Source organism: Callithrix jacchus, chromosome 18, assembly GCF_049354715.1.
Source record: "Callithrix jacchus isolate 240 chromosome 18, calJac240_pri, whole genome shotgun sequence".
In the NCBI taxonomy this organism is placed as follows: Eukaryota; Metazoa; Chordata; class Mammalia; order Primates; family Cebidae; genus Callithrix; species Callithrix jacchus.
In genome coordinates this window covers 35,095,532-35,107,559 of record NC_133519.1, presented here as the reverse complement: position 1 = coordinate 35,107,559, position 12,028 = coordinate 35,095,532, and the positions used below count along the sequence as shown (strand labels likewise).

Sequence of the window (12,028 nt, the reverse complement as noted above, 5' to 3'; positions counted from 1 at the left end):
TGCATATGTATTTACCAACACGGATAATGTTCTCAATACAGTAAGAAAGAATTAGATTACAAGAGAATACAAAATCAGGCAATAGATGTATGTGTATGTGTGTGCATGCTTTTACATAGACAACAGCTAGAAGGAAATGTGACAAAATGTTAACAATGTTTCTCTCTGGGAAGTGTTTTTACAAGTGGTTTTTATTTTCTTTAGATTTCCCTTGACTTGGACAGGTTTCCTAAAGTAGACATTGTTTTTATAATCCAAAAACGATTATTTTCTACAAGTTTATCAGTTGTTTCCAGAACAAAAGCAACTCACCCACATCCCATTCCTTTAGGATGCCAGTGTGTAATTGCTACCACTAGGTTAATTAGTGAAACGAATTTCTGCTGATTCATCGAATACTTAATGAGATGTTTTCCCAATGTAATTATCCAGATATCCAAAAGCAAAGGAGGAAATGTGGGGCCTCAGGGAAGGGCATAGGGAAAACAGCTTGGAACAGTGGGTCTTATCTTCACCAAGGAGAAATCGGTTGCCTAGAACTTGATCCTCAGAGCTGGGCACCAAGTCCTAAGTGATCTTTAAATAGATCTTCAGATCCAGGAGCATTCACTTCATGGCCACTGAGGACCCAGGCATCCAGGTATTCTCAGCTCAAGGCTTCTGTTCTTTCTCGAACAATCCTGACCTCAGGGCCTCTTCAAACTAAACTGCACTTATTCAGCTACAGCAAAAAGAGCTCTGAACTAGAGATCTAAAACACTAGTTCTTGTTTTGTCTTTTTCTCCTTTCACAATTTTGGGAAGTTATGAGTTCTCAGATTGATTTTTATAATCTTCTTCTTCTTCTTCTTCTTCTTCTTTTTTGAGACAGAGTCTCACTCTGTCTTCTAGGCTGGAGTGCAGTGGCACTATCTTGGCTTACTGCAACCTCTGCCTCCTGGGTTCAAGTGATTCTCCTGCCTCAGCCTCCTGAGTAGCTGGAACTACAATCCCAACATTTCAACGTGTTGGCCAGGATGGTCTCAATCTCCTGACCTTGTGATCCATCCACCTCAGCCCCCCAAAGTGCTAGGATTACAGGTGTGGACCTCCGGACTTGGCAATTTTTATAATCTCCAAATGGGAATAAAACTAGTTTCCCTGTCTACTTCTTAAGTTTATTTTTAGGATAATGTAAAATAATGCGTGTGAAAGGATTTTGAAAATTATAAGCATGCCATATCAATGTAAAATACACTGAATTTGGCAGGGCTTAGTGGCTCACCCCTGTAATCCCAGCACTTTGGCAGGCCGAGGCGGGCGGATCACGAGGTCAAGAGATCAAGACCATCCTGGCCAACATGGTGAAAACCTGTCTCTACTAAAAAAAACACAAAAATTAGCTGGGCATGGTGGCGTGCGCCTGTAGTCCCAGCTACTCGGGAGGCTGAGGCAGGAGAATTGCTTGAACCTTGGAGGTGGAGGTTGCAGTGAGCCGAGATCATGCCACTGCACTCCAGCCTGGCACCTGGTGACAGAGTGAGACTCTGTCTCAAAAAAAAAAAAAAAAAAACCACTTAATTTTATTATTTGTGCCTGCCACTTTTGTGCCTTGATGAACGTCTATTCCCAAGGCATGGGGTTTTAAACTAGAAGTCTCTGGACCATTCAAAAGTTTCCTTACACATCACTTTTGTTGGCCTCTTCATCTTGCCCTCCCTTGCTTAACTCCCTGTCTCTTCTCTCTCTTGCTGAGGCCAAGGCATCAACTCTCTCTATAATGTTATTTGCAGTGATCCCCAGACACCAGGGGGCAGAAAAGGAGGCACTTGCCCAGCTGAGACCCCAGACCAGCTGAGGCAGGCTCGCCATCACAGTGGTGATGCACCTTTCTAGTTCCGACTGTGGCAAACAGGTCCCTGTCTCTTTCCCCAGGAGTGTGGCTGTGAACAAGGGGAGGCTGAAGAGGCTGGGAATCACCCACATTCTCAATGCTGCGCATGGCACCGGCGTTTACACTGGCCCTGAATTCTACACTGGCCTGGAGATCCAGTACTTGGGTGTGGAGGTAGATGACTTTCCTGAGGTGGACATTTCCCAACATTTCCGGAAGGCGGCTGAGTTCCTCGATGAGGCGCTGCTGACCTATAGAGGTGAGAGGGGTCTGTCCGCTCCAGGCTGCTGGACTTCCACAAGGGGAAAAGCAATGTGGGGAATGTTATGAAAACCTGATTAGTTGGCGTGTCTCGGGGGTATCTGTCTTAAGAAGGTCGTTTTCTCTAAGAAAAGGAGGAAAGACAGGATAATCAGTCACCCGGTAATTAATTACTGAGTGCCTAGCATGGGCCAGGTACCATTCTAGGCACTGTGGTAAAAGATGCAACGCTTCCAGCCTTTGACTCTTACACTGTAGTGAGGGGAGAGAAAAATGAAAAAAAAGAGAGAAAAATGTCAGATGGTGGTAAGTGTGAGGCAGAAACTAACTAGGATGGTGTGCTAGAGTGACTGGCTAACTCCTTGGAGAGCATGGTGGAGAAGGCCTTCTGACAACGGGACATGTAAGCCAAGTGACAAAGAGCTAGCATGGGAAAACTGGAAGAAGAGAATTCCTGTGGAAGAGAACTAGTACTGCGAAGAGCCGAACGTGGGAAGCTTGGTGCGTTCAAGCATCAAAGGCCAGTGTGGATGAAGGTTGGAGTGGCAGGGGGCCCCCCCATCAAACAGGAAGCTAAATGCCAGGGTAAGAAGCTCGAGCGGCACTTTGATCTGATTTATGTTTTGGAAAACTCCCTCCCTCTGCCTTGGAGAACAGACCCAGTTGGGATGGTGGAGAGTAGTGCTTCGGGGCAGCTATCGTTATATCCAAGTGAAAGGTGACAGAAGCCTCATCTACAGAGGTCACAGGCCTCAAGGAGGAGAGGTGGAGCCTAGGCAATGGAGCCAGCAGCCTGGCTGGGAAGAGTTCAGGATCTGGTGTCCAGAAACCGGGCTCTGAGTCCAGGATTTGCTGCACTGTATATACCAAGTGACCTTGGGCCATTTCCCTCAGCCCTAGGAGCTGCAGTTTCCTTATAGAGAACAAAGACAAAAATATCAAATCCTAAAGTTGCTGTGAGGAATAACATTTTAAAAATGCACCAAAAATAACTCCCTTGGGACAACACCTGGCACAATAAATGCTTCTAAAATGACAGCCTTTTCTATAATAATATTGCTCATGATTCCTGGAAAGGGCATTGCCTGTCACCACCAATGGCCAGGATGGGTAACTTCTAATGGAAATTACAAGCACACATATTTTCCTTTGCTATTATTTTTTATTTTTATTTTTAGAGACAGGAAATAGCTCTGTCCCCCAGGCAGCTGGAATGCTCACTGTAACTTTGACCTCTTGGGCTCAAGAGATTCTTCCATCTTGGCCCCCCTAAGTGCTGGGATTACAGGCATGAGCCACCATGCCTAGCCAAATACACGTATTTTAAACATGTATGTGTGTGTAAATTATATATATAGGTATGTATGTGTATATATATACACACATGTATACACACACACATATATGTAAACTGCTTTCTTCTCTTTTCAATGCTTAAAAATGCCTTCTTTTTAAAATGCAGGACGTTTGACCAGTGTGGGATTGAGTGGGTCTGTCGGTCGTCTGCGGCATAGGAAGCGTGTCCCACCTCGCTCACTGGGCCTGGGCACACCGACCGACCTCGAGGCGGAGCGGATGGCTCTCGGTAGCTCACGCAGGTTGACACGGCCACGGGCCGGCAGTCCCCCGCAACATCCCAGTGCGGATGAGACAGATCCCAGAATGTGGAACGCATACCAGAAGCGAGAGCCAGCCTTGCGGGTGGAGGGAGGAAGAATGCGCCCAAACGCGGAGGCGGAGGCGGTGCCAGGAGCCTCGAGGGCTCAGCAGGAAGTTTCCTGTCGCCGCTGTAACTCAGGCGCGGCCTTCTCTGCAGCACACCACTAGCCAGGAGCACTGACCAGAAGCCAGCGCGTCAGCTCCACCGGGCCCGAGACCGTAGGTCGGAGCGCTGGGTGTCCAGATTCCTTGCAGGCGCCGGTGCGCCCTGCGGGTATCTCCTCCCGATTCAGTCTCACTCTCCCTGCCAGGCAGCTCAAGGCCCTTGTTGCTGTGCTTGTTGCTTTTGCGGGTCGTTCCTACTCCACCGCAGAGAGGTCATAGCATCTCTAGAATTACCCCGCTGAGCCTTGGGTCCTGTGGCTTCCTCTACTCCAGGTTGCTTGGGAGTCAGTGCCTGATGAGAACAGCGAAAGAAACACCAGGCGCTGGCGTTTTACATGGTAATCACAAAGAGCCCACGAGGGGGTGTTGCTATTTACATTGCACGCACTGGGAAGTTGAGACCCATGGAAGATTAAGTGGCGACTTGGCACGGCGCACGGTGTAATAATCAAGATTCTCTTGGTTGCTAGTGGGTGGAAACCATCTGAAACGCCTTCACAGGCAGCAAAGGCATCAGTTCTGAAGTTGCAGGAAAGAAGCACAGACAGGCAAGCCTGGGACAAGAGCTAGATAGGCAAGCCTGGGACAAGAGCTAGACAGTCTAAGGACTCTCAGTTTCCCTCTTCTTTCTCTACTTCAGAGAGCAAATGGCCATCCACAGGTCTGACATTAAACTAGCTAATTTCCTGTCTCAGCCTCATTTTCAAATTTCCTGGAGAATTTGTCAGATGCTGGTCCTTTTTGTACCCTGAATTCCATCAACAGTGGCAAGTGGGGTGGCTTCTGGGCAACTACTATTTATTTTCTGGGATGTGGAGAGGGGTAGGTTCCAAGGAAAGGGAGGATTATGAATTGGGAGAGTATAGCACAATTGCCTCCCATATAAAGGCATACTGAGAGTGTAGAGAATTCAAACCCAGTCTTGCTCAAGTCTGATGCTCTTCCCAGTAGCTGTACTCTTAAAAAAAAAATTTTTTTTGAGACAGAGTCTCACTCTGTCACCCAGGATGGAGTGCAGTGGTGCTATCTTGGGTCACTGCAACCTCTGCCTCCCAGGTTCAAGCGATTCTTGTGCTTCAGCCTCCTGAGTAGCTGCAATTGCAGGCATGCACCACCACTGCCCAGCTAAGTTTTGTATTTTTAGTAGAGACGGGGTTTCACCATGTTGGCCAAGCTAGTCTCAAACTCCTGACCTCAGGTGATCCACCTGCCTTGGCCTCCCGGGGTGCTGTGAGTACAGGCATGAGCCACCACACCCAGCCTGTACTTTTCTAATTTTGAAAACAAGGACCCCCTTCACAATCAGCCCTGTTGGTAATCAAAATGGTAACTCTGCAAATTAGAAAATCATCAATTACCTTCCTCAAACCATTTTGCTGTTGGAAAATTTTCATCATAACCCAAGTATGTTTTGATACTTCGATTTCGATGTGAAGAGGCCCCCTAGAATTGTGCAGAGAAAAGTCTATACAGCATCAGCCTGCCTCTAACAGAGAAGACAGAGAATCCTGTTGCTGCTCTGGGTAAAGATCCCTGAGTCTCACCCACCCATCCTCTCTCTTGTCCCTCTGGCTGCCCTTGAGGCTCCTCAGAGGAGTCCCAGTATGCTAGGAACACAGCATGGAAAAACATGGCACCCTAACCTGATCTCCACCAGACTGAGTCTAAGTAGTATTTGATGCCCCTATGAAGAAGACTGGCTGGTCATGTCCTGAAGTGTCCTGAAGCGAGCTGGTCTGGTGATTCCATCTCCAGAGAAAATGAGTGAGACTTTGAGACTAGCCACAGTAGACAGTAGCCTGGTCAGATAGTTAAGTGGAGGTCCTTGCAAGGGACAGCTAAGCCCTGTGCCGAAGGTGAGAGGAGAAAAAGACAAACGCTTCGGCAGATGCTCCTTGTGAGGCTTTTGCTCTTTGTTTTTGGAGACAGAGTCTTGCTCTGTTGCTTAGGCTGGAGTGCAGTGGCACAATCTCGGCTCACTGCAGTCTTTGCCTCCTGGGTTCAAGTGATTCTCCTGCCTCAGCCTCCCGAATAGCTGGAATTACAAGCATTTTATTGTTTTTGTATTTTTAGTAGAGACAGGGTTTTGCCATGTTGGCCAGGCTGGTCTCAAACTCCTGGCCTCAAGTGATCCACCCACCTTGGATCCTAAAGTGCTAGGATTACAGATGTGAGCCACAGCACCCTTGTTTGTTAATTTTGAGACAAGGTCTCACTCTGTTGCCTGAGCTGGAGTACAGTGGCACAGTCACCACTCACAGCAGCCTCAACCTCCTGGTCTCAAGCAATCCTCCAACCTTGTCTTCCCAAAGTGCTGGGACTATAGCATGAGCCACCATGCCCAGCCTGTGGCTTTGACTCTGCTGATTTATCTCCCTCTAGTGGCTGCTGGCTCTTAGCAATAACACCTTTCATCACTACGGGGCCTCAAGTCTCCTGAATTTTCTGTCTCTGACCTCCTGTATGACAAAGACATGACCCTAACTGCGGCAAAGATGTAATAATAAAAGAGTCCCTCCCATCCCACATTGTTAGAGAGGATTTTTAACTGATTTAGCCAACGTCCCCAAAGACTGTTGGCAAGTAGATGGATGACAGCAGGGAGGAAGGTCTCCAGCGGTTCCAGTATGCACTTTAAACAGCTATTACAATGAAGGCATAGGAGACATATTTGTCACGTTCATGACAGACGCAAAGCCGAAAGGGAGGCCAGCAGCAGGTAACTGATCTGTTGAATGGTAGAGTCAAGACTTGCAAAAGCTATAAAAACAGACATCTACTAAAAGATGTTAGTAAGAATTTGTAAAGTTATCCTTAAGTTTAAAAATGACTGCACATTAAAAGAAACATGACTTAATTGAAGTTTTTTAAAAAAGTTTTACAGGTTTCAGCTGATGTAAAAGATAACTTGAGTTCATTGTGTGACATATCCACCCACACTGCAAGCTTAGAAGGGATCAGTAAAGCCCCAGTGACCCAAACAAGGGTGGGGAGGAGCCCACTCTACTCTATGTGGGTCAGTCCAGACCCGAAATATCTTGCTCCATCCTGAATACAAACTCCAGAACAAACAAACAAACAAAACAACGAACAACCTGGAGGATAGTAGCTAGAAGAGTAAGGGGACATGAGAAGTTGTTCAAATAACGTTTGAAAGACTCAAAATAGCCAGGAAAAGAAAAAAAATATTTTGGGAAGACTATGATAGCCATATTCTTAAGGATTTTTGTATAAAAGCCCTGTTTCTTTTTTTCTTTTTTTGTTTTGAGATGGAGTTTCGCTCTTGTCACCCAGGCTGGAGTGCAATGGTGCAATCTTGGCTCACCACAACCTCTGCCTCCTGGGTTCAGGCAATTCTCCTGCCTCAGCCTCCTGAGTAGCTGGGATTACAGGCACGCGCCACCATGCCCAGCTAATTTTTTGTATTTTTAGTAGAGACGGGGCTTCACCATGTTGACCAGGATGGTCTCGATCTCTTGACCTTGCGATCCACCCTCCTCGGCCTCCCAAAGTGCTGGGATTACAGGCATGAGCCACTGCGCTCAGCCCCTGCCCTGTTTCATACAATGTATTCATTGTTGACTTTAGAATGTCAGAGCAACAGTACTGGATGCTTGTTACAGAGATTTGTACTTTTCCCTAATGTACCAAAAAAAAAAAAAAAATTGAAGCACTAGAGTGATACAAAAATGAAGTGAGTTGTATTTGTCTGTCCAGCTGAGCTAATGAGCTCCTCATAACTGGAAGCATTCAGCAGTGGCTGGATGACAAATGTGACAGGTGATCCAGCATCAGGGATGTTGTAAAGGGAATTCTCAGGTTTAGGATGTGACTTATGATGCTTCCCAGCACCGAGATTCTATTTCTTTGTGATTCATTCATCTTAGCCTCTCATTCCTTTTCTGCTCTATCCTCCTCCCCACCAATTCTTGTATTTCCCCTCCGTCTGATGTTCAGTTTGTGAGGAGAAAGTAGAAATGCACTGCAGTGTTTCAAATAGAGGCTCATCGGGGACTGCGGATCTTCCATGTGTAATATGGGGACGGTGATGCTCAGCCGTCCTGTGTCTTGAGCCGGGATGAATTTCAGAGACAAAGTAAACACCTTCAGTGCAGCGCATTAAAACAGCACTTACCAAAGAAAACAAACAAACAAGAACGCTACAAGGAAGCCACTGTAATTACATCATTACATCATTTTCTCTTGTGTTTTCTTTTCAGGGAAAGTCCTGATCAGCAGCGAAATGGGCATCAGCCGGTCAGCGGTGCTGGTGGTCGCCTACCTGATGATCTTCCACAACATGGCCATCCTGGAGGCTTTGATGACCGTGCGCAAGAAGCGGGCCATCTACCCCAACGACGGCTTCCTGAAGCAGCTGCGGGAGCTCAACGAGAAGCTGATGGAGGAAAGAGAAGAGGACTATAGGCTGGAGGGGGAATCAGCTGAGGCTGAGGAGGGCGAGGGCTCGGGGAGCACGCTGGGGGCCAGAGTGCACGCCCTGACGGTGGAGGAGGAGGACGACAGCGCTAGCCACCTGAGTGGCTCCTCCCTGGGGAAGGCCAGCCAGGCCTCCAAGCCCCTCACCCTCATTGACGAGGAGGAGGAGGAGAAACTGTACAAGGAGTGGAAGAAAGGGCAGGGCCTCCCCTCGGGCAAGGTCCCCCAGGGTGGAGGTGGCAGACGCTCAGCCTCCTCTGGCCAGAGTGGGGAGGAGCTCCAGGGCGAGGACGAGGAGGAGGACGTGGAGAGGATCATCCAGGAGTGGCAGAGCCGAAACGAGAGGTACCAAGCAGAAGGGCACCGGAGGTGGGGAAGGGAGGAGGAAGAGGAGGAGGAGAGCGATGCTGGCTCCATGGTGGGGAGGCGGCGGCGCACCCTGAGCGAGAGCAGCGCCTGGGAGAGCGTGAGCAGCCACGACATCTGGGTCTTGAAGCAGCAGCTGGAGCTGAGCCGCCAGAACCAAGGCGGGAGGCGCCGCGCAGACTCGGTGTCCTCGGAGAGCACCTGGGACGCGTGGAATGAGAGGCTGCTGGAGATTGAGAAGGAGGCTTCCCGGAGGTACCATGCCAAGAGCAAGAGAGAGGAGGCGGCGGACCTGAGCTCAGAGGCGGGGAGCAGGGTGCGGGAGGACGACGAGGAGAGCGTGGGCTCTGAGGCCAGCTCCTTCTACAATTTCTGCAGCAGGAACAAGGACAAGCTCACTGCTCTGGAGAGATGGAAGATCAAGAGAATCCAGTTTGGATTTCACAAGAAAGACTTGGAAGCAGGAGACAGCAGCAGTGAGCCCGGTGCAGAGGAGGCAGCGGGGGAGAAGAAGAACCCCTCCGACATCAGCCTGACAGCCTACCAGGCCTGGAAGCTGAAACACCAGAAGAAGGTGGGCAGTGAGAACAGGGAGGAGGTGGTGGAGCTCAGCAAGGGGGAGGACTTGGCCTTGGCTAAGAAGAGGCAACGGAGGCTGGAGCTACTAGAGAGAAGCCGGCAGACGCTGGAGGAGAGCCAGTCTATGACAAGCTGGGAGGCAGACAGCTCCGCGGCCAGCGGGAGTATTCCCCTGTCTGCGTTCTGGTCTGCAGCCCCCTCGGTCAGTGCTGATGGGGACACGGCTTCGGTACTCAGCACCCAGAGCCACCGCTCCCACCTGTCTCAGGCTGCCAGCAATATAGGAGGGTGCTCAACCTCCAATCCCACCACACCCCTGCCTAACCTGCCAGTGGGGCCTGGAGACACCATTTCCATTGCCAGTATCCAGAACTGGATTGCCAATGTAGTCAGCGAGACCCTTGCTCAGAAGCAAAATGAAATGCTGCTGCTGTCCCGATCTCCGTCTGTTGCAAGCATGAAGGCAGCACCAGCGGCCAGCTGCCTGGGGGATGACCAAGTCTCTATGCTCAGCGGACAGAGCAGCTCCTCCTTGGGTGGCTGCCTGCTGCCTCAGAGCCAGGCAAGACCCAGCTCTGACATGCAGTCTGTGCTGTCCTGCAACACCACACTGAGCTCGCCGGCCGAAGTTTCCAGGAGCAAAGTGAGGGGGACCAGCAAGCCCATCTACAGCCTCTTTGCTGACAATGTGGACCTAAAAAGACTTGGCCAGAAGGAGAAGGAGATGCAGATGGAGCTTAGGGAGAAGATGTCCGAGTACAAAATGGAAAAGCTGGCCTCAGACAATAAACGCAGCTCCCTCTTCAAGAAGAAGAAGGTCAAGGAAGATGAGGATGATGGTGTGGGTGACAGGGATGAGGACGCTGACAGTGCTATAGGGAGCTTCCGATATTCTTCCCGCAGTAATTCCCAGAAACCCGAAACAGACACATCGTCCTCACTGGCTGTCTGTGATCACTATGCAAGTGGCAGCAGAGTTGGCAAAGAGGTGGATAGCAGTATTAATAAGTGGCTCAGTGGCCTCAGGACAGAGGAAAAACCTCCTTTCCAAAGTGACTGGTCTGGAAGTTCTAGGGGGAAGTATACCAGATCATCTCTGCTCAGGGAGATGGAGTCTAAATCCTCCAGTTACAAGTTCTCCAAATCCCGGTCAGAGGAACAGGACAGCTCCTCCTACAACGAGGCAAATGGCAACTCTGTAAGAAGCACTTCGAGGTTCTCATCTTCCTCCACCAGGGAGGGCAGAGAGATGCACAAGTTCTGCAGGTCCACGTACAGCGAGACCTCAAGTTCCCGAGAGGAGAGCCCAGAGCCCTACTTCTTCCGCAGGACCCCAGAGCCATCAGAAAGGGAAGAGTCCCCGGAGCCACAGCACCCAAGCTGGGCCAGGTCCAGGGACTGGGAAGATGTGGAAGAGTCATCCAAGTCAGACTTCTCTGAATTTGGAGCCAAGAGGAAATTCACCCAGAGCTTTATGAGGTCTGAAGAAGAGGGAGAGAAAGAGAGGACGGAAAACAGAGAAGAAGGGAGGTTTGCATCTGGACGGCGCTTCCAGTATCGGAGAAGCACTGACAGGGAGGAAGAGGAAGAAATGGATGATGAAGCCATCATTGCTGCTTGGAGACGCCGGCAAGAAGAAACCAGGACCAAGCTGCAGAGGAGGAGGGAGGACTGAGCTGGAAAAAAGCTGAGAACACTGAAAGAAACCCCTCAGCTTAGCATAGGGCTCAGGGCGTACATTGCCACCACCCATCAAGAGATGAGGATGCAGAGAGGATCTTCTGAAGGGGCAGAGCCAGAATGAGAGGTACCAAGCATAAGGGCAGCAGAGGTGGAGTAAGGAAGAGGCAAGGACAGGGAGAACCATCTGTATGAGGTCTGAATGCTGGACTGACACCGTTTTCTCTTGCCCGGCACCCTCTAAGCTTTGGTGTTTCACTTAATGTAATTGATAGTGTTCATCACAGACTAGAGAGGTAAGCCTGGAAAAGCACTGTAGTTTGTCAGAGACTCCAGTTTACATCCGGAAAGGCCGTGAACATAGGACACGGTTTTGTCTGTAGAGGTTTTATAATGAGAACCAGAAAGTCTATCCTATGGCAAGTCTGACCTCTCCTGGGAATGCTCAATTCTGATGTTTTTAAACTGTTTTGAGTCTCCATTAAAATGGTATGTTAGCAAACAGTTCTTCTTTATTCTGGTCATGTTTAGATCTTTGGATATTAGACAAAAACCACTTTAAAAGACACAAATGTGTTATCTGAGCCAGTCTCACCTTGTTTCACCAAAGCTGTGCCTCCAGACAATGCCATCATCGCCTCATTATAAAAAAGAACAAGCAAGTATTTAGCCTGTGATACAATACAGCAGACCACACTAGGAAAACCCTTGAGAGTAACAGAGGGAACCAGAGAAAAAGAGAATGAGTTTTATTGTGGTGAGAATGTCAAGATGTAAAGTAGAGAGAAGGCCTCTCTGAAAGGCAGAAAAACAAAAACAAAGCATGGGGAGAGAAGAAAATAAACCCAGTAGAGGGAGATGGAGACATGTTTTTATAAAACCTAGTGGTCATCTTTGATTCGTATTCCTAGGAGGATCACTGGGTAATGTAGTGGGTCGTACACTTGATTTTTCCCTGCACTCTAAGTGGGCTAAGTTGGTGAGAATCTTTTATCTTTTGTCCCCAAGG

General features: G+C 49.0%; 1 protein-coding gene across 2 annotated transcripts in view; it reads left to right on the top strand.

The window, feature by feature from the left end:
• Positions 1 to 11,523, top strand: part of STYXL2 (serine/threonine/tyrosine interacting like 2) — a 40,057-nt gene extending 28,534 nt beyond the window's left edge. The window contains exons 1-3 of one of the 2 annotated variants that reach the window (XM_078356357.1): positions 431 to 640; positions 1,914 to 2,131; positions 8,178 to 11,523. In XM_078356357.1, the coding sequence (XP_078212483.1) occupies positions 8,201 to 11,014 (2,814 nt within the window). In that variant the 5' untranslated portion in view covers positions 431 to 640; positions 1,914 to 2,131; positions 8,178 to 8,200 and the 3' untranslated portion in view covers positions 11,015 to 11,523. Of the gene's footprint in view, positions 1 to 430; positions 641 to 1,913; positions 2,132 to 8,177 lie in introns of those variants that run through there. The other variant, XM_002760428.7, reaches the window with a different exon arrangement.
• The last annotated feature ends 505 nt before the right edge of the window (positions 11,524 to 12,028 follow it).